The sequence below is a fragment of the Schistocerca piceifrons genome, chromosome 2 (genome assembly GCF_021461385.2).
Source record: "Schistocerca piceifrons isolate TAMUIC-IGC-003096 chromosome 2, iqSchPice1.1, whole genome shotgun sequence".
Lineage (NCBI taxonomy): Eukaryota > Metazoa > Arthropoda > Insecta > Orthoptera > Acrididae > Schistocerca > Schistocerca piceifrons.
Genome location: NC_060139.1, coordinates 710,569,336 through 710,592,910, shown reverse-complemented (window position 1 = coordinate 710,592,910; position 23,575 = coordinate 710,569,336). Strand labels below are relative to the sequence as shown.

The 23,575-nt window shown below is 36.4% G+C and overlaps 1 protein-coding gene across 3 annotated transcripts in view; it reads left to right on the top strand.

Annotated features, from left to right (window-relative positions):
* The window catches only part of LOC124776568 (acetylcholinesterase-like), a 200,990-nt gene extending 178,084 nt beyond the window's left edge, over nucleotides 1–22,906 (top strand). For all 3 annotated transcript variants that reach the window (XM_047251609.1, XM_047251611.1, XM_047251610.1), the window contains exons 10-11: nucleotides 6,599–6,731; nucleotides 22,203–22,906. In XM_047251609.1, coding sequence (XP_047107565.1) covers nucleotides 6,599–6,731; nucleotides 22,203–22,359 — 290 coding nt within the window. In that variant the 3' untranslated portion in view covers nucleotides 22,360–22,906. The remainder of the gene's footprint in view (nucleotides 1–6,598; nucleotides 6,732–22,202) is intronic.
* The last annotated feature ends 669 nt before the right edge of the window (nucleotides 22,907–23,575 follow it).

Below are 23,575 nucleotides of genomic sequence, written 5' to 3'. Positions count from 1 at the left end.
ACCTCCCGCTACCCTTTCCAATCCAGAAACACAATTGGAGAATCTGTTTCAAGTTCTGTATTATTTTACTGTAACCCCAAAAACCTAGTGTCAACTTCCCATTCATAAAGGATCCTTGACCTCAGGAACAACATTTGCATGTGGTCATGATGGCTGCATATCATCAGTCCAAGTTTCAAGGTAGGTTCAATAAAAAATAGAAAAATGGGAAGATGATGGTTTTAATGCTTCAGGTATTTTACTAGTCTTCATCCACTTGAGTACAATGCACAAAATATTCATACAACCATTTTATGCTGCCAGAGAAGCTGTTCATTGTGATGATCAAAATTACAGACCAATATCCTTATCGGTTTGTTGCAGGATTCTCGAATATGTTCTCAGTTCGAATATAATGAATTTCCTTGAGACAGAGAAGTTGCTGTTCATGCATCAGCACGGCTTTAGAAAGCATCGCTCCTGCGAAATGCAACTCTCCCTTTTTTCACATGATATCTTGCGAACCATGGATAAAGGGTATCAGATGGATGCCATATTCCTTGACTTCTGGAAAGCGTTTGACTCGGTGCCCCACTGCAGACTACTGAGGTATGAGCATATGGGATTGGTTCCCAAGTATGTGAGTGGCTCAAAGACTTCTTAAGTAATAGAACCCAGTACGTTGTCCTCGATGGTGAGTGTTCATTGGAGGTGAGGGTATCATCTGGAGTGCCCCAGGGAAGTGTGGTGGGTCCGCTGTTGTTATCTATCTACATAAATGATCTTTTGGATAGGGTGGATAGTAATGTGCGGCTGTTTGCTGATGATGGTGTGGTGTACGGGAAGTTGTCATCGTTGAGTGACTATAGGAGGGTACAAGATGACTTGGACAGGATTTGTGATTGGTGTAAAGAATGACAGCTAACTCTGAATATAGATAAATGTAAATTAATGCAGATGAATAGGAAAAAGAATCCTGTAATGTTTGAATACTCCATTAGTAGTGTAGCGCTTGACACAGTCACGTCGATTAAATATTTGGGCGTAACATACAGGGACAAGCATATAGTGGCAGTTGTGGGGAAGGTGGATAGTCGTCTTCAGTTCATTGGTAGAATTTTGGGAAGATGTGGTTCGTCTGTAAAGGAGACCGCTTATAAAACACTAATATGACCTATTCTTGAGTACTGCTTGAGTGTTTGGGATCCCTATCAAGTCTGATTGAGGGAGGACATAGAAGCAATTCAGAGGCAGGCTGCTAGATTTGTTACTGGTAGGTTTTATTATCACGCAAGTGTTACGGAAATACTTCAGGGACTCAGATCGGAGTCTCTAGAGGAAAAAAGGCGTTCTTTTCATGAATCGCTACTGAGGAAATTTAGAGAACCAGCATTTGAGGCTGACTGCAGTAAAATTTTACTGCTGCCAACTTACATCTCGCGGAAAGACCACCAAGATAAGAGAGATTAGGGCTCGTACAGAGGCATATAGGCAGTCATTTTTCCCTCGTTCTGTTTGGGAGTGGAACAGGAAGAGAAGATGCTAGTTGTGGACGAGGTACCCTCCGCCACGCACCGTATGGTGGATTGCGGAGTATGTATGTAGATGTAGAAAATTATGTACATAAAAAGCTGTACTCTTATAATTACAACCAGAAACAACATAAAAATATACTCACCACCCACAGTTAGCTGCCAAATTAGCCTAGGCTGACAAACACACGTGCCCCCTGCCTCTCTTCCCCCCCCCCCCCCCCCCCCACTCCCACACTTCTCTCTCTCTCACACACACACAAACTAAAACCCTAAAATAACTATTACTATGGTTTGTTTCCATCAGGAAAAACATGCTCACTACCTTACTAGTGAGATCCAAGATAGGAGGAAGAGAAGTACGTGTTTTAAATTTTTAACCTCTTTTTGCAAATAAAATCAAACATGGTATGGCACTGCAAACAGATAAACAGTTTAAACTGTTTGTTATCTGAAATAGTAATGTGGTATTACATATGATTTTATTTACAGTGAGTCATGACTTGGATATAATTACACTGAAAATAGCTACACAGTAATTGAAATCAATCTGCAATAAACATATTTAAAATTTATGACTGATATTTTGTAACTATTACTGAAATCCACACCTCTGTAACCATACTCCCTAGACACCACCCACCCACCAACCAATACTGTCTCCAACACAATACTTGCATAAAACTACAAATAAAGCATACAAACATAATTAACAATCACAGTAACACTAATATAAGCCTCCTCACTCTCCCTACCACAGTACTCGAAACCACATTAAACAAACCCTTCCCTCTCACAAATTTAACTACCAACCTTAATCTTGTACATTTTCCCTATAAGCTTCAAGAAACACTAATAAGTACAATAATTTTCCAGCAAATTCTTCCTGCAACAATTCTAATCAAAATGGGACTGTAGAGTAGAAGACAGCCTCTTCCCTCTCCCTACAACAGACTTCACAGCTCTTCAAATAACCTCCTATAATATTGGTACAAGTCCTTGTAGTATAATTTTTAAACTCTACACTTTGGTTTACCATTAAATGTCAAAAACCACTGTATTATAAAAAAAGTCTGAAACAATAGTTGACCCCTCTAACAGACAACCCCAGAAACAACAGCCCCCAAACCCATATTCCCCCAGGATGACCACCCCTCCCATGCTTAGCTTTCCCAAACTGTGACTCATCAATTCCTAGAACTATCCCCCAATGCCACAGTGATCCCCTATATTTTATAAACTCTGAACAAAGTTCACAGTGAAAATAATACCAATCTAAAACACATCTTTCACTCATACTCATTTCATGCACACAAAACCAAATAGATGAATGATAGCACCAATGACAAGTTAACAAAGTAGTATCCTGTATGGCTAGCCTAGATTGCTCAAACCATGAATCCCTCCTCCAAATATTAATCGTCACAATGGCACCATCAGAAATGTTGGTCCCTCATTTGAGAAGCAGCAACTTTTGTCAACTTCATCAAATCTCTACACTGATGACACCTCACACATTCTGCAGTGAGGCCATACAACTGTAGAAATTTTATGGTATCAGTCATATGCTCACCAACAGCAGCGATTAAAGGACAATTATTAAATTTAATCATGAATGACAAAAACACAAAATTAAAGACCAGAAATGAACAAATTTCAAAAAGTGAACTAACAACTACTATACTGAAAACAGATCAGTGGCCAATGACTATCATGGTTAAAATAACTCATTGACAAGCTAACAACCACCACCACCACCTTTGAAACCACACAGTGATAAGCCCAATGCCAAATTAACATCACTCACAAACAAATCAGAAACATAAGCATCTAACATAAGAGTGCAGTGTTGCTTCCTCCAAGTTGCCCTCTGCACACATGCTCCATTTCAAAGGTGCCACACCAAAATGACTTCACACAATACACCACAATGCAGTTACATCATGGATCAAAGCCGACAGTTGGTATTGCAACTTTTGTTTGACCCCCGACCCCCTAAAGAAACTGCTTACCTCTTAGTTATCAAAGTTATCTACCTTCAAAAACTGTAACACAGAGAATTGTCATTCCTTTGAGGTGCAATGAATTTTCTGATCATCTGCAAAATGCAGTTCCTGGGGCATAACACATCTTCAATCTCACCAAATTAGTCACTTCAGAATCTTGCCTTCTTTGGATAAATTTCTGTGGACCCCATAAACTATGACAAAATAATTTTAATTTCACAAAAAATCCAATAACTGATACTGATTTTAAAAGTGCAAGCTAATTGCTTTCAAGTTTTCACAATTACGAATTGATTCCCAAGCTCATTCCACCCAACTGAGAATCTAGCAAAGTAAATTGTATGGGAGCAAACATAAAATATTCGTGAATGACATTAGAGGGGTTCCTGTTGTGCAGCATCTATACCTTTACTCCAAGCCATGATGATGATAATGATGATGTTTGGATTGTGGAGTGCTCAACTGTGCGGTTATCAGCACCTGTACGGATTCCCAACCTTTGCTCAGTCCAATCTTGCCACGTACGTCACACTTAGTGTGAAAGATACAAGAGACAGCTGAAAGACCCTCAAACTTTAGAAAAAATACAATAATTCCAGTACCAAAGAAGGCTTGTGCTGACAGGTGTGAATGCTACTGAACCACAAGTTTAATAAGACATGGAAGCAAAATACTGACACATTATTTATAGAAGAGTGGGAAAACTGGTACAAACTGTCATTGAGGAAGATAAATTTCGATTCTGGAGAAATGTAGGAACACATAGGTAATACTGAATCAACGACTTTTCTTATAAGCTAGATGGAAGATAGGCAAGCCTATGTTTATGGCATTTCTAGATTTAGAGAAAGCTTTTGACAATATTCACTGGACTACACTCACCAAAATTTTGAAGGAAGTAGAAGGTTACCTACAACTTCTTCAAAAAGCAGACTGCAGTTACAAGAGTGTTTTGACACAAAAGAGGAATCATAGTTCAGAAGGGAGTGTGACAGAGTTGTAGTCTATACCTTATGTAATTCAAGCTGTATATTGAAGGAAACCAAGAAGAAATCTGGAAAGGGAATTAAAGTACACGGGGAACAAATAAAAAGTTTCAGGTTTTGCTGATTATATTGTAATTCTGTCAGAAAAGGTAATGGACTTGGATCAGTAGTTGAACGAAATGTATAGTGTCTTGAAAAACGATTATATAAGATGAACATCAGCAAAAGTAAAACAAGAGTAAAGGAATATACTTAAATTGAAATCAATGGGATAACTCAGTGTCAGAGAGATTTTATATTCTAGTGTAAAGTGGAAACATACTATATAGGAGTTCAATTAGGAAATAAGCCACCATGAGCAGCAGATAAGTTTTGCTATCGTGGCAGCCAAATAGCTGATAATTATCAAAGTAGAGAAGATACAGAATGCAGATTAGCAATAGAAAGTGAAGCATGTCTGAAAAAGAGAAATTTGTTAACATCTAACATAAGTTTAAATATTAGCATATATCTCTTCTAAAGGTGTCCATCTGGAGTGTAGCCATATAGGGAAATTAAATATGGACAATAAGCAGTTCAGACAAGAAGAAATATAAGATTTTGTAATATGGTGCTACAGAAGAAAGCTGAAAATAATAAATAAGGCAGTACTGAACCAAAATAAGGAAAAAAAGATGTTTATGGCACAACTTGACCAAGCCAAGGGATCAGTTGATTGGGCAAATCTTGATGCATCAAGGAACTGTTAGTTTGGTAATAAAAGGATATGTTGGGGGTAACAATTGAATATAGTAAGCAGGTTCAGATGGATGTAGGTTGTGGTAGTTATGGAGAGATGAAGAGGCTTGTACAGAGTAGACTAGCATGGGGAGCTGAATGAAACCAGTCTTTGAACTTAAGACCACAACAACATCAGCTTTTATGTTGAAACTATGTTTTTCCAAATCAATTCCCCAACTTCATCACCTTCTTCTCCTTTATTTCCAATGGAATTCTGGTTTTGCCAGTTTCTCAACTTGCTAGTTACTCTACAGCAAAGTAATCTACATAATGTACTGTAGGTTGGAAGGGGGAGAAAATGGTCCTGTAGAGGAGTTACAAAAAGAGTGCTAACAGTGCATGGGAAAAACTAATGAAAAACATTTTCAGGAGCTTGTAAAAATGCACACTCCATTAGAGATGGAGCTAAAGTATAACGGAGGTTGCTCTCATGAGTCAAATAAGTTTGTTTGAAGAGGGAATGGGGTAACTCAGTGTCAGAGATTTTATATTCTGGTGTAATGTGGAAACATACTATATAAAACTAACTTAGACATAGACAGTGGTAACAGAGTTGTACTGAAAAGGACAGTTATTATGGGGAGAAATGAGACTTTGAGAACATGTACAGCAGTGGTTGCTTATGTTTGGTAATGCGTAATTTGACTTGTTCCAAATCACTGAATGCTCTCCTTCATAATGGGTTTTATAGAACTGAATGACTGGGTGAATGCAGTGACATTTGGATCAAAGCCAGGAAATTGATCCAGAGGATGGTGTTGTACAACAGGAAAAAGAAGTGAGATCAGATGGGAAAGAACATTAGGTTTTCTCCCCTACTGTTTGTTTAATGTCAAGTAGAAAATGTCATTTCCATAACAGTATTGCTTATTCTTAAGACAGAGATTTAATATTCTACCAAATGGCAATTACCTTACTAAAAATTGTTAATTTTAATTATGAAGTTTATCTAAGTACAGAAAGAACTTTATTTCTTAACAAATAATTTGTGTTCACAAGTTGCAGCTGTACTTAGAATCATTAACTCTTGTACTCCTGCTGGAAAAAAGTACATCTGTTTTGGTTGTGTTAATATTTAAGTTCTTGCTGCTGCAATTGCATCACTGTAAGAAATTCTACCCCAGTTTCAGACTTAAGATGAAGAAGAATGAAATAGGCCTACCAATATTATAATCTTAATGAACTTCTAACACTGTTGTCTGAGTGGAATTTGTATGAAACCTTGTTGAAAACTGATTATGAAGATTGGCATTATTTTGTTATACCTGTTTTTGTGCATCTTCAGTAACATCACTTTTTTCCCTCTTGAACACAGGTGTTCCCCATGCTGATGATCTGAAATATGTCTTCCTTGATAACAGAGGTGGGCAAAATCTGGACCAAACATCAGATGAAGGCCAAATACGTGACAGAATCATTACTATGTGGACAAATTTTGCTAAATATGGGTGAGATGAAAATATTCAGTGATGACAGATATTCATAGTCTCTTAAATTTTTAAAGAGAATATTGAAATTTTGTGCTTTACAATGAAATAATTATTCAGTGTGTTCACTAATCTAGTTCATACATATTTAATTATTCTAATTTAATTGCTTTCATCATACACTGTGTAAGATATTCAGCTTCTGGTTATTCAGTGAACAAACATTGAAGGACTAATGGTGAAAATGTGTCTCATCAGTGGTCTGATATGACAGTTAATTCATATGTTCTGCTGTACTAAAATGACAGAATAATGTATGGGGTCTACAGTGTTATGTGACTTCCAGCACATTAGTTCAGTGTTGATTTTGTTTTGGCAGTTGGTACAGCTTGGTGTCTGAACATGCTGATATCCAGCTTCAGGTAGTTCCTACCATAAACACTATCAGTGATAATGGAGCAACACAATGTGTTGGACATTGACATCTTGTTTTAACTGTATTGCAATGTCTGTTCCTTCAGACATGCATGCAAGTCTGTCTGAAGGAACAGACAGTGGTGATTGTCTGCAGCTATAGTAATATCATGGAATTTTGTCACAGCTATAAATATTTCTGACATCAGCTGCGTTAGACATGAAAATGATACCAATTGGCAACACATGAAAATTTGTGCAGGACCTGAACACAAGTATGGATTTCCTGTTTATCCCAATCTGTCATGGTAAGTGGGCAATCTGTGTATTCAATCCCTGTCTGGCACAAATTTTCATGTGTCACTAATAGGCATGATTTCCATGCCCAATACAGCTAGTCTCAAAAATATTGAGTTGTAAAAACATTTTGTAACTTGTTTTAAATTGTACTGCCTTTAATGAATGCAAAGAGGAGGAAGAACACAGTTTTATTTTGTGTTTATTGTGTATTTATTTGTCCTGCTTTAGCATACAGTACAGATCATTCAGGTGCTATTGAACAGGTCAACAAATTCCTTTTTTTTTACTTATTTTGTTATTCTTGTACAGAATAACACATCACATGGTTAGGAACACTTTTAGTTAGTTCTTAAATATTATATCTGAGCCATTTCTATTTGTTATGCTATGTTACTGTGTAATGTTACACCATAGTGGCTTACACTTTCTGGTGGGATGATGACCTGGAAAATGTTTGGTGTACATTTGACTGTACCTGGTCCCATAACGGTACACATCCTTGTTCTGCATTAGTTTACCAGCTTTTGTGAGACAGTCCCTAGCTGATGAGATTGTTTCAAGGATAAAAAATAAAAAATAAATAAAAAATGGAACTGAACCTGGTGTTCAGTAAAATTAAGTTTACAAGCATCCATTCTTTTAAAGCCACAAATTATCCTCACTGCTCTTTCTTTACATTCTGAATACATTTATTTTCTCAGCAGCATATCCTCAAAAATGATTCTACAGCAAAAAGAACTGTTCATAGAATGCCAATACCACTGTTTGTTTACTTGCACCATTTAATATCATCATATGACTCATAGCACACTGTTGAGAGGTTCCTTGACAAGTTACTTACAACTGTATTCCATTTAAGGACTTTTTTAATTTATAGACCCAACAATTTTGTAGTACTAAGATTTTGTACAAGTTTCTTTTGTAATCTTTCTTGGATACTGTTTTGATCAGATTGAGGAGATAAGTTTGACACACACCTTTTTTTTTCTTTCTTTTTTTTTTTTTCAGAAGTTATCAGCTGGTTTATGCTGAACTACCCAGAAAGCCCTGTCATATATGGGGGTCACTCCGAAAGAAATGTACACTATTTTTGTAAAAATACAGTTTTCATTCTGCATGTGTGGAAGTTTTACAGTGTGTAGATACATCCTTCCCACTTCTTTCAAAACTTAGTTCAACCTGTTCCCGTGAGTGGCGCTATCACAGCATGTCTTCAAAATGGCTGCGACACTTGACATTCGTCAGAAGCAATGTGCTGTCATAGAATTCCTGTGCTGTAAAAACAAGACAGTGGGAAACATCCACAAGAGGTTGAAAAAGGTGTATGGAGATGCTGCTGTTGATTGCAGTACAGTTAGTCAGTGGGCAAGCAGGTTACGTGATGAAAGCAGGTACGGCAATATTGAGGATTGTCCTCGCAGTGGCAGGCCTTGTACTGCACACACTTCAGACAATGTGCAGAGAGTTAACAAAATGATGACTGCTGACAGACGCATCACAGTGAACAAATTGTCACACTATGTTGGGATAGGGGAGGAAGTGTTTGCAGAATACTGAAAGTGTTGGCGTTAAAAGAGGTTTTACCTGGTGGGTTCCCAGGATATTGACAGTGGCTCACAAAGAAACAAGAAAAACAGTATGCAGTGAACTTTTGGGACAGTACGAGAATGGTGGAGATGAATTTCTTGGAAGAATTGTGACAGGTGATGAAACATGGCTCCATCATGTTTCACCAGAGACGAAGAGGCAATCAATGGAGTGGCATCATGCAAATTCACCCAAGAAAAAAAACTCAAAACCACACCTTCTGCTGGAAAAGTTATGGCTACAGTGTTTATTGATTCTGAAGAACTCTTGCTTGTGGACATAATGCCAAGTGGAACCACCATAAATTCTGATGCATATTTGACAACACTGAAAAAACTTCAAGTGTGACTGAGTCATGTTCTACCACGTCAGCAAAAGCGGGATGTTTTGCTGTTGCATGACAATGCACGGCCACATGTCAGTCAAAAAACCACGGCAGTGATCACAAAACTCAGATGGACAGCACTGAAACACCCACCTTACAGTCCTGACCTGGCTCCATGTGACTATCATCTCTTAGAGAAACTGAAAGACTCTCTTCGTGGAACAAGATTTGGAGATGACTCCCTTCTGCATGCTGCAAATAAGTGCCTCCAACAGGTTGGTCCAGAATTTTACCATGCGGGTATACAAGCACTGGTTCCAAGATGGCGTAATGCAGTTGGGAGTGATGGAAATTATGTGGAGAAATGAAAATATTATTCCTAAAGGATGTATCTACACACTGTAAAACTTTCGAACATGTAGAATAAAAGATGGATTTAAAAAAAAAATAGTGTGCATTTCTTTTTGAGTGACCCTCGTAGCTTTCTGCTGTTGCTTCAAACTTTCTATGTTAGATGCGAAAACTAGAACACTAGAGTCATTAAAAACACTGGTTTTGGAGGTCCTTGTGTTCAACAGGATCATACACATAAATTAGATAGACTGGGTAATGGGTCCAGGATGAAGCACTGAGTAACTCCACATTTTGTGGTAGCTCATCCGAAAAGAAAATGCTGTTTCTGATTTCATTCTGAATTTTCTACTCTTACTGAAGTGATATCTTCTATCTGTCGTTTACTAAACATAATGACAAACAGTTATATGTTACACCTCTTATAACCCATGTTCCTAATTTTTCAATCATGATTTTGTGATTCTGTATATCAAAGGCTTTTGAAATGTCAAGAATAATTCCTACAAAGAGTTTATGTTCACTGTGAAATTTTACAGCATGATCTAAAAACTCAAGGATTGCTATTTGGGCAATCTTAATCTTTCTGAACCTTGCCCTTGGAAAGTGAGAGTTGAAATTTATGAGTCTGACATATAAAAGATTTTCTAGCATTTTTGGAAAGTAACTTAATGGAAATGCAAGCCAGTTGTTGGGAGACTATATCAGCAGAACCTTTTTCCAGCAGTGATGACACTATTGCTATTTTGAGGATATCCTGAGAAATATCTGTTTCAAATGAGATTCTGAAAATGTTTGTGAAGGATATTACTATGTGCAGAGTACTTGCTTTTAAAATGAAACCTGATGTTTTATTATTTAATACTTTCTTCTGAAAAGTTTTACCAGTTCGATTCCCTGAAGAAAAAAAAAAGTGGTTGGACTCCTACAGAGTACATGGATGATTTATCTAGCTAGTGATGTGGAGTGTTCATTGAATTTTTTCACAACTAATTTTAGATCTGCCACACCTATCATATGATAAAGGTTTATTCAGGCAATACACTACCCACTCTATTATAAATTTATCATTGTTTTTTAGAACAGTCAGCAATTTTTTGGGAAATTGTATATCTTTCAGAGCAGCTCTGCAAAAGTCAGTGTCCATCACAGGACAGTTGTCCATTCTTTTTCGGTCTTGACGTCTGTCATTTTGGTTTTAAGAAGGAAAGGTATATTAAAGTAATAAAGAAGATACTATGGAAACACACATACACCATTTCCCAGTTTTTCTTAGCTTAGTGGAAAGTCCAGTATTCTGATATCTTCAGAGTATGCTCCTTTTTTGTTTGTTACTGCTTTGCAACTGGAATGATGCATAGTGACTGTGCCTCATTGTCATTATATCCCATACTCAGTACACTGATAGTGAAGTCAAAGCTTTTATCTGAGATTAATCTTTGTGTCTGCTGAGGTTCTTGTTGGTGAGCATATTGTGGGGCTAATTGAATGTTTTTGTAATGTTTGTTAAAAAAGCATCTCCAGCATTGTTGTGTTTTCTTTGTTTCAAAAAATCAGAAAGTCACACAAAGCACTGGCTTAATATTTATTGAGCTGAAGCTATTCAGTAGAACATTCATTTGGTTATAAAAATAGATAAACAATTGCTTGATGCTCTATATAGATTAATATTTATGAAGTTAAGAGATAATATAACATAAAATTTCATTCACCCTACTGAAATTTATCTGCTTGAACACAAAAATAGTACTACCACCAAGTGTGAAGGATTCCTTACTATGGTGACTCATTAGTGCAAAGGCTGCTATTGACGTCAATTACATTTCTCATCACTTTATTAACACATAGTTTGTGCTGGAGTAGAATTTCTAACATTATAATCTTGTTTTTAAAGGACTGGACATTATGATGTAATACAGGAAAGAGACCTTCATTGCCTTAGTTGATGCAGTTCTGAATACATATCTGATGCTGTTCTGAATACATATCTAATCATGCAGTTACTGTCAGAAATCTTCATTGTTGTTCTCCAGTGTGGTTTCCACTTGTAGATCATCAGCCACTGCTGACTTTATTTGTGGATGTTTTAGTTGTACTGTTTCCTTTGCCATTGCTCGTATCAGGAGAAACCAGTATATAGTGGTTTTCCTTGACCTGTGCTGTTCAGTTTAAACCAATTTGTAATCTGTGTTCCTTAGGCTTAGAGTTGATTTAAAGAGATTTCAGTTACTTTCCTCCCTTCATCACCATTCTTTTTGGTTTAAACCACTTGGTGATTTACTCTGGTGTGTCAGTCTTACTGTCTACAACTTGTTTCCTTCATGCATCTGTAAATGTGTCTTCAGCCAGTACCTGCTTGCCTAAAGCATTTAAGTAGAGAGTTCATAAGTAGTATGATACCTTTACAATGGACAGCTTATGTCAAAAAGCTCAGCTTCCTTAAAGTGAGTACATATTTTTGTAATATGCTTGTTCACAGTACAGAGGTCCCAATTCGCACATAAACCAAATCTTGGCATTAAATCACAATGATATGTAATATTCAGAATTAATTCATTTGTATGAATTAGTTGGTTTAACTATTTTTTCATTTGTGAAGTTGTATTGTAAAAATCTTGAATGCTTGGTGCTCCACAGCTTTTGGATATTGATTGTAGAACATCTTCTAAGCACCATGAGCTGCACTACAAATCTTTATTAGCCAGACAGGTATTTAGGTGCATAACTCATCAGCTGTGGCATCTGATGCAGAGGAACAAAACAATTGTATGTACATCAGCCCCTACAATATGACACCTGTGTGTATAATAGCAGAAACACAAGTGTACTTACATTATGTACCTATATATCAATGACATGCATGTCAGATATAAATCCTTTGACATTCTACCTGATGTGCACCTAGAAAGCATACAACCATGTGAACACCTAGAATCCAATCACACTGATGTCTACATCTGATACACACTGTAGGAGATTGCAGATATATGTGTGTGAGGTGTGCTTGCTTGTTTGAATGAATCCGTGTGTTTCTTTTTCTGATGAAGGCTGTAGCTGAAAGTTAATGTGTAAGTGTCTTTTAATTGTGCATGTCTGGAACTTACTCATCTTTACAGTAAGTAGCAATCATCCTTTCCTTACATTGTTGATATTCCAACCTGGAGTTTCCATTGTTTAATACAATAGAATGTGGATTCCATATTACCTCACAGTAAACAGTGAGTCATGTATGTTACTGCTGTTAGATCTTAAGCAGTGATTTCAGGTAGTCTCATTGCTTCAACACTTTTTTATTTACTTTTTGCTTAAACTACTTAATAATACATATTGACTTGTTGATTTTACTGTCTGCAACGTGTTTCCTTGACACATCTGTAAATGAATGGCAACCAGAAGCTACGTTCCTGAAGCATTTAAGTAGAGTTCATAAGCAATATGGTATCTTCACAATGGGCAGCTTATATCAGTAAGTTCAACATTCTTAAAGTGAGTACATATTCCTTTAATTTGCTTGTTTGCAGTACAAATCTCACTCCCTAATATCTGACAATGGTAACATACATGACAAACTCTGTATTGTGAGGTACATCAGATTTGTTATAGTATTGTATTAATGTAGACATTGTTGTAATTAGGTTTTAGATATCCACATGGTTGCTTGCTTTGTAGGTGCACATAAAGTTGAATATCATAAAGAATTTATAACTGACAAACATCATTGATATAGAGGTATATAATGTAAGTGGAATTATGTTTCTGCTGCTATGTATACAGTTGTCATGTTGTAGAAAGTCATGTACATATAGTTGTTTGCTCATCTGTATCAGATGCCACTAATGATGGGTTATACACCTGCGTATCAGTTTGGCTAAAAACATTTAAAGTGTAGCTCATGATGTTTAGAAGATGTCCTTTAACAAAGTGCCTTGTAAATCTGATTCTTATGAATATCATTTCAGCTGCCAAGCAGCGTGACAAAAATGTAATTTTTCAAACTTATTACTTTGACAGATATTGCTAAATTTGTTACTTCACATTATGTCTCCATTGTCAGTAAGGCATTAGTCATCAAAAAATGGAAGCAATGATGGATTGTGGAGAGATAGTGAAGGAAATGAGCAATGCCCTTTTCAAAGGAATTATCATAGTATTTATCTTAAGTAATTTAGGAAACCAAAGAAAAATTTGGACCTGGCTTTCTACATCAGATTTCAACCCCAGTCCCCTTAAATGCACATTCAGCATCTTAACAAGTACACAACTTTGCTTGGTTGTTATAATGCTTTAGTTAATCAAGTGTTGTATGCCTCGAAATGTTATTGTTCAGCAAGCCTGGCTGCTAATCAGAGGACCCGAGTTCGATTCTAGTACTGACAGGGATTTTTCCTTGGTGGGAGGACTGGAACAGCATGTACTCAACCTTGTGACGTCTACCTGTATACCATTCACTATTCAAGTACAGTGCAGTATTGTCGTCTTTTCTGGGCATTATGGAACTGATGTGTTTGTTCTTTTTTCATATTTTTATGAAACATCTTAAGTACCTACAATCAGAACACAGGAAGATAGCCCAATTTACAATTTACACAGTTGAGTTCCATCTGCAGGAGTGCCCATGTGTCCAAGCTAGTGGAAGCGATGTGGAAGTGAAGATGTTATTGTTTATTATTGACATCTCAAATGCTGATGTCTACTATCAGTTTGAAATACAGCTTAAAAAAATTGATGCATCAGTCGATTTAATCAGTCATATGATCCTGAATATGAGGAATAAATTGGTTGCTGACATTAACTGTCATGTTTGTGAAGTACTTGATGAACTAATTGGGAGTGTCCCCACAAAAGTCGAGCAAAGGAAAGGAGAATGTGTGTAACGGACGACAACAAAGGGCAGCTGTCTCTAATGAATGACAAATTGGTACAAGTTGTTGAACAGAAGATGAGGGAAAATCATTGGTTCACCATATGCATTTTCTACTGATTTATTTATCATTTTTGTATAAATTTTTGTTGGACAAGTTAAATTTCTGAAATTCGTGTGTTTACTGGATTTCATGTTTAACAGAAAACAGCACAAAGCAAAAAATGAGAACTACATTATTGTTTTTGACTTGGTGCTATGAGAAGAAAGTTTTTTAAAAAAATTATATGTGGTACTATTAGCAGAATGATACTTTTTAAAATTATACATTGATATTGATTGTACAGAAGGAAGAATTATTGGTTCCAACATGGAGCTAAACATTGTTGCAACATAGTTTGCTTTCAGTCTCGATTCATGTATATCCATTACAAGTGCTATGGCTTCAGCTGCTTCATAATAAGTACTCAAAATTGCACTTTCAACCAATAAAATTTGTTGACAGAATTTGTACAAAAGGCTATGAATTTGTTCCTCCATTGAACTTTTATTCATATTATATGAACTTTTATCTTCAGGTGCATACCTCTTTCATAACTTTAAATTATCAGAGGTCTTAAGAAGGTAGAAGTTGCCACAGATATCCCTATGTTTTTTCTTAACACACTCTTCTATTAGATATCAAACAGATGATGGACCTGACAGGCACAAATGGAATGAAAAATTAAACTGATTATACTTTACCAAACAATAAATTGGAGAGGATGTAATGGTTCTAAGCCACTTTGAAACTGTGAATCATCTACACTTACACATGTAAAATACACACAAAGCTAGAGAGAAACATACTCATCAAGCACCATATTTTTAAAAAAAAACATACATTATGACAACTTATTTCAGATTAGGGAGGTATGCCAATTTTAATGAAGTAACATGTTCATCATCTAGAAAATAAAGATTGTACAGAAACAGATGAAAGAAGCAGTTATTTAACAAAAGTAACATCTTTCATTAAACAGAAAAAGATGGTGCAGAAATGAAGGAAGCAAAAGATTGCAGGTACAAGAAGGCAACTATTAAATAGCATTTTGAATTTGAAAAGCATTAGAAATAAAATCACCAATGAGGTCATAAATCCAGTTTATCAGTTTTCCTAATTAGGGCAGTTGAAGACAATAATTGAATGGGCAAGTAAAGAAATACACAAAACACCAAATCATGACTTTGATTGATCCTGGCGTACTAGAGTTTTCAGAACAAAGTTTTAATATTACTTCATTGTATGTGTGTATTACCAGTTTTGAATTATGACAGTGAAACACAGACTTATAATGCGTAAATTGTTTGAAACTCTGAGCTGCTCAGGTAGCAATGGAAAGTTCCATGTTGTGAATAACTAGGAGGATCAGAAAAAAATGAACTAATGGATCAGAGAAAACACTGGAGTGTAACCTGTAATTATGAGTGTAACAAAAAAGAAATACAGATGGTCAGGGCATGCTGATGAGCAAATAGTTTATAGGCCAATGAAGTTCCTGAGAGAAAATAAAGGTTCTGGGCAGTGACCTAAAGGGATACAGGTACATGACATTGAAAAACTTGCAGGAGGAACATTGATTTGTTTAACTGGCAACTACAATGCATAGAAAAGTGTAGAGAGGGCTTTCGTCCAGCTCTGAATACTATCTGAAATCTTGATGGCAATATTATCATATGTCAAAATATTTCACTTCCTCCACGTTCAGATACACACGTTATTTCCAGAATCCAGTGACTATTTGTGCACAAATGAGCTGCAATTTATAAAGATATAAATGTAAATGATTTTTTCAAATGGAAAAGGGCAATTTAAAATAAAAATTAAGTTATCACAAATATTTTGTACATACAGCCACTTGTAAATACTACAACATATTTATTTAGTGGAGTACATATTGTATTGGTGTGCAAATTTTGAGGCCAAAAATAACTTTGGCATTATGTCACTGCCAAGTAATGTACCATATTTACTCGAATCTCAGCCGCACTTTTTTTCCAGTTTTTGTAATCCAAAAAACTGCCTGCGGCTTAGAATCGAGTGCAAAGCAAGCGGAAGTTCTGAAAAATGTTGGTAGGTGCCACCACAACTAACTTCTGCCGTCGAATATATGTAGCACTACACAAGCATGCTTTGTAGGCACAAAGGTAAATATTGGCGCCAAAACCAATGCGTCAGTAAATAAATTAAAAAAAAAAAAAAGGTGGAAGACGAGCTTTTTTCTCCGCCCCGAGTTTCGACCACTGCATTTTCATACATTATCCCACGAAATAATACAAATTCCAAATTGTTCATCTTCGAATGTAGCAGAATTTCAGTGTACTACGAAAATACGACTGACAAGACTGTTTGAGATGTTTGTCAATATGGCCAACTCTAAGTTCTGAATTTTTTCCTACGTGTGAGAAGAGATGGTTGCTAATAGGAACCTGATGAAATGTGAATCACATGCAGTATTCTCTTCACCATAAGAGTAATACGAATATAAACATTTTACCATGTATTCTTTCGTGTTTCCTGCTATCTCATTTAAATCCTGTCTGCCTAATAAACTACGAAACTAGAGACAACAGCAAACGCGTAAGAGTATACGTATTGTGTCATGTTTATATACTATTCTTATGCCTAATAGTGATAGTCAGAAATGAAGCACGGCAACTGACTAGATTTTTAAATCTAAGACGACTCTAATTTCTGTGCAGAATTTGACGTACTAAAGAAGCGGCCGCAAAGATTTTCAAATGGGGAAAAATTTTCGCCTAACTCTCGTTCAGAACATGTTCTATCATACGCAGTCTATTATTTGGTTCTTGTTCATCATTATCAAAGAAAGCAGCAGTGTAAGTAACAACAAATAGCAGTCTCTTGCCATTGTTTCGCTAATGATACGATTCCTCTCTCTTGTTTTTAATTGTAAGCGGCGGTAGCGCGCACAAAAGTAAGCCATGCCGAGAGCGGCGACAGGCCGTAAACACCCACTATCAGAATGACACAGTGCAGTAATGCATTTTTAGCTTAGAGTGACGTAAACACCTATAACAAAGAAAACGGCACTTATAAGATAAAAGCAAAATAAGCAATCGATCCAAACCAGACGAAGCACGTGAAAAAGGAAGAGTACCCGTATAAATACGGACGGAGCGCCTGACGCATAGCAATGGCTACGTGGTAAAGCTTAACTGCTAAGCTTACGACTCGAACCAAACTACTGTAGCTGTATCGTCATTCATTATACCTAAATTGTGTCTAATATTAGAATGGACCAACTTTGTTTCGATTTGGAGGTGCGGCCTAAAACTTTTCTCTCCCCTTGAATTTCGGGTCTCATTTTTCAGGTGCGGCTTAGATTCGAGTGCGGCTTGGATTTGAGTAAATACGGTAATTCAATGGAACTTGGACCATGTATAGAAATAACTACTGCAGTATAATATAGGTGACTGAAAGAATTATTGAGACCAACAGAAATGACACTTTTGTTCACAGATATTAATTACAGTGAAGTTACTGCACTTTATGATGTACTCTGGATATTACAAAAGGTGAGACATGGTTCTTGATAGGAATGGAAGGCAATGCATGCTCTGCAATACGCTCCCTTGCTGGTTGGTAAGGAGTTCTTGTTGTTTGGTGTTCCATTTTTGAACAAGAGTGGTTAACAACCAATGGGTGGTCAGTGGTTCATGTGGGCATGCTGCAGTACATCTCCACTATGCATCCCACATGTGCTTGACGCGATTTAAGTTGTAGGGAATGGAGAGGATAGTCCATTTGCTGAGCATTCTATTGTCCCAAGAGCTCCTCCACCAATGCTATTTGATGCAGTTCTGCATTGTCACCCATAAAAATGAAGTCAGGGCTGATTGCACGTCTGAAAAGATGCACATTGTGATTACAGGTCACATAGCATTGACTGATCAATGGACTGCGTCCAAAGATTAGATCTGGTCAGTACACCCATGCAACATTATGCCTCATCAATCATGTTTGACGATGTTCTTGGGAGCATTACTTGTTCCCATCTCTCACCATATGAGGCTACATCCAGCATTGTTAAACATAATTGTTTTGGTGGGTGGGGAGTTATGGTCTACACCATGTTTAATTGGTGTATGACCTCCAATTCTGGCACTGTACTCCTTCCCCTGTGCACCTATTTAGGGGTGCATTCAGCCCTGACTTAATTTTTCTGGATGGTAGTGTGCAACTGCATCAAACAGCATAGGTGTAAGAGCTCTTACCATGAAAGGATATTCAGAAAATGGACTGGTCTGTCTGACCCCTTCCCCCCTCCACCTGCCAAGTTGAATCCCATCAAGCACATATGGTATGCATTGGGGAGAAGTACTGCAACATGTCCACATGCACCAGCAACTGTCAGGCAGTTGTCAATCACACTCATTGAGGACTGAATCACCAGACAACAAAATGTCCTTACCAACATTCTGGCTCTGCAGAGCATAAATTGCCATCGATAGTGATCACACGTACCCTGTTGCAACGCACATTCCACCTTTTGTGGTATACGGGATGCCCATTATGAACTGCAATGACGTCATGTAATTACTGTCTTTGAACAGAAGTGTTATTTCTGTTAGTCTCACTGTGTAATCCTTTCAGTTATTTCCTGTACTATATTGTAGCAGTTCCTTCTACCTATGGTCCACGTTTCATCAAGCTACAGTACTTGGCAGTGACATACCATGCCAAAGTTACTTTTGTCCATTTTGCACACCAGTGTATCATGATGATGAATTACATAATGGAAACTTTGCACGTATGTTTGTTGTCATTGGTGACTGCACCCTAGATCGGTAATTTAAAAATTACAATGAATGATACAAAATTTCCTTTTTTATTTTTTATTTGTTTATTTATTCATCCGTCCACAGACAGCTTGGATGGAATCATTATATTTATATTCATTATTTATAGATGATTTATCTAAGATAAGAAACATGAGGAAAAGGATATATACGAGATATTATTGATATAGACAAATATATTCTAGTTCTCTCTGTTACATAAGGTTAACTTAAAGGAACAGAAAGAACAGATTCACACAAGAAAAGTGAATCACAAGACTCCTCTGATACTGCACCTTCATTTTTAGATTACACTGTATAATTTACAAACTAGACACGTATTGTGATACAAGTTTACTCCAACATTACAGGTTATGTTGTTATTGGTCAGCCTGATGGTTTAATCATAATTATTTGAATGAACTCTTTGACAGAATAAATACTAGTTTTTTAGAAAATATACTGTAAAACACATTGTAAATTTACTTATTTCCTATCTGTTTTGCTCCTCGGTAATATGTAGTGGTTTAATATATTCTTAGTGGGACATCCACAGCTGTTACTTGGATTCATCATGATGGATAAAGGAACTTTGAAATTACAACCATCGTGGATTTTATTCATCACAAACAATACTGGTTTAGGTCTTGACTTTATCTTTATATCCAGATGTATGTAACCACTTACTCTGGTTTGGCAATCATTTATGAAACTGATTACCACTTACTGCTCAATGTTTCTCTGTACAAAAACTTTAATTTGAAAGACATAGTCACTTGGAACCATGAAATATTCCATATTTTTAAGTAGCTCAATGCAGTGGCCCCATTTGTGACCCTTAGTTATTATTTTGAAGACCAGTTTTTGCACCTTGAACATATTTTAAATATGTTCAACATTTGCACCTGAGAGCATTACACCATTACTGATGATAGAATATTTGTGTACAAAACATACAGGCCTGTGCGAATACACTGTGCTTTATATTTGTACGATGTAGCATGCTGTGCTACTTTTTTGTCCAATTACTCAGATGTGTTCACCCCACTTTAATTGCTGACCTACATACATACCTAAAAAATTTGTGTTATCCACAAACTCTGTGGTCTCATTTTGTACTTTTAAGCCTTGTTTTCTTTAGGTTTTTTTACCTACATAGAAGTTCATGTTACAAGTCTTTTTATATTAAGTGTTACCTTATGGGTTGTTGACCAATTGCAGATGACCTTAAGCACCTTGTCAGCTTTTCTTCTAACATTTCTGATGACCATCTGTAATTATTGTATATTGCTGTCATCAACAAATAACATTGTTTCATGCTGTGTGATTCACAGTGGAAAGTTATTAGTGTAAATAAGGAACATTATAGGGCCTAACACTCACTTGACGGACTACAGTGTACCAATATTCTGCTTCCGAAAGATGTTTCCCTATACAGAGTGTCCCAGGAGTGGTCAGTATTCAGGGAAGTGACAAGAATGGTCACTAAAAGTGAAAAAGTGTAGTAAACTTGGGCTCCAAAACACACACCTTAAGAACTATGAACACTTGTTCAGTAGAAGAGATATGCTTCATTAGCAAAGACGAATAAGTGCGTATAGTTCTTAACATATGCATATTAAAGCCCATATTTACTGGACATTTTTTTCTTTTTTTGATCTATTGCTTCCACCTCTCAAAATACGGAAAGCAAACAGCTAGCAGTAGAAGAGACTTGTTTTGTAGTATTGTTCATAGCTCTTAAGGTATTCCTTTTAGAGACTGTGTTTATTGGACTTTTTACTTCAAATGATCTTTCCTGTCATTTCTCTGAATACTAGCCATTCCTCCAAAGACACCCTTTATTTTGCAAGTCAGTGGAAATTTGGAAAATCTCCACCCCTTGGACTCTGTTTGCTACATAGGACCTTAAGTCCCTTCATTTCCAGTGCTTCAAGTTTACATAAAAGATTTGGATTCCAACTGTGTCAAATGCTTTATTGAGTACTAGAAAACGACCTTTTACATGTTCTCATTAATCCAAGACTTCTGAAACGACTGTTGTAAATTTTTCTGCAGCAGCTTCCTTTCCTTTTCCAGATATGATACCAAGTTTTTCTTTACACAGAAGTATGTGTTTATATAAACTATAAATCTGTTTTTCATAAACATTTCTGTTATTTTTGAAAAAGAAGGCAGTAATGAAGCTGGTCTGTAATTCTTTACATTTTCTGTGTCATATACTTTGAGTATGGGAAGAACCTTTGCTTGCTCTAGATAATCAGGAAGGCAACAAATTGTAAAGATTCACTTATAATATCTATTAGGGGTGCTTTTATGCTGCTAATACAGTATTTTTAGCACACACATCAGGATCTTGTCTAGACCTGTGAACATTTTACTCCTAAATTTATGCATGGTCCCACTGATTTTCTCCTCAGTTGGGATAGCAGCAGCTTTGTGTAAGGTTCATTGTTAATTGTAACTGTATGGGAAGATTCCTTGCTGCTTGATCGCAAACAATTACTTTAGTAATATAGCAAGTAATATAGCAATGTTAGTCATGTCCTTAGGGTTATTTACTTAACAATCTTTATTTGTGATTTATATGTTTATCTGTTTTGGTTTTGCCCAGTTTCATGTTTCGCTCTATTCAAAATTGCTTTGCTTAATTATTTCAGTTCTTTATAGTATTCACAGTGAATTCAGTCAGAACTAGGAGTTTTATATAAATCAGAGCTATGCTTATCACTGTGTTTAATTTTCATGAGAATAAGTTTTCATTATATATAATATTAAACTGTAGCACTAAACATGTATATTTATTTTTCAGTGATCCAACACCAAATGAAACATCACATCTTATACCAAAATGGGAAGCATTCACTAAACAGAATTCAGCATTTCTGGACATTAATGTGGAACTAAATATGGACAGTAGTTTAGACAAGGAACGGATGGCCTTTTGGCATGGTATTCTTCCTCCATAACAGACTATTTTCAAAAGATTAAGGAGAAATTCATACAGTATTCTTAAATTCATGTACCTGTTCAATATTTGTCTTGTGTCTGATTTCTGCCACACTCTGGAATAAGTTATAAGGTCACAGAATCTCCAAAGTTCCAAGTAATTTGCCAGAGAAGCATATCCTTACGAGAATTCAGGGTGTGGTCTTATACTGTGCTGTTCTGTGTTCCCTATGTGATTATTTTATACCAGATTTACATTTTTGGTGCTTTTACTAATATTTATTGTAGCATGGAATGTGATTTGATGTGTAAAAGATATAGTTTTATTTTGGAATACTTTATTCACAAATAGTGTGTGTGTGTGTGTGTGTGTGTGTGTGTGTGTGTGTGTGTGTGTGTGTGTGTGTGTTTGTTCAAAGAGTATGTTTCACTTGAGTCCAATGTAAGAGGACCACCAGTATTTAAATGTATAGTATTTTTGAATGTTGCAATGTCATTGTGAATTACATTAGAGCTTAAATACTGTTTAAAACTCCTATGGAGGTATTCTTCAGTGAAGTAAAAGTTAATTTCAAACAGAAAATTACTGCATCTTATTTCACTTTATACTCCCAACCAACAATACATTGGATATATTGTGACGGACTGTCAACCACCTCAATGGCATGTATTCAATGGATGCAAGGTAAGCACTGATTAGCCAGCATAAACTGGAAACAGTGGCTAAACTAATGGAAATGTTAAAGTTTAATAATGTCCCTTGCATGGGTTGGCAAATTTGATACTATACAGTATTTTGTGGGTTGTAATTAGGCAAGCTATAAGAGCCAGTGGCTCCTTCTTCAGGCAGAAGGGTCGAAGGGAAAGAAAGAGAGATGAAGAAAAAGGACTGGAGAAGTCTAGGAAAAGGGGTAGATTTTGGGAAAGTCACCCAGAACTGCAGGTGAGGGGAAACTTACTGCACAGGATGAGAACGAGAGACAACCCTCTTTCATTTGTGTGTTCTGCTGCTGCTTGGCAAGTAGATTTTTTTATCCATTCAATTAAATTATCTTGTCAGAAACTGATTGTAGTTGTTGTTATATACAATATTTTGGGATTAGTGCTGAAGTGCTATGATTTAGGCAAGGTCAGATGTTCTCTAAACAGGTTGCACAAGTGGCAGCTAGAGTTTTGGGAAGCGTGGCTAACTGCTTCGCCCAGCCTTCAACACCAGGTCCCACAGCATGGTGACTG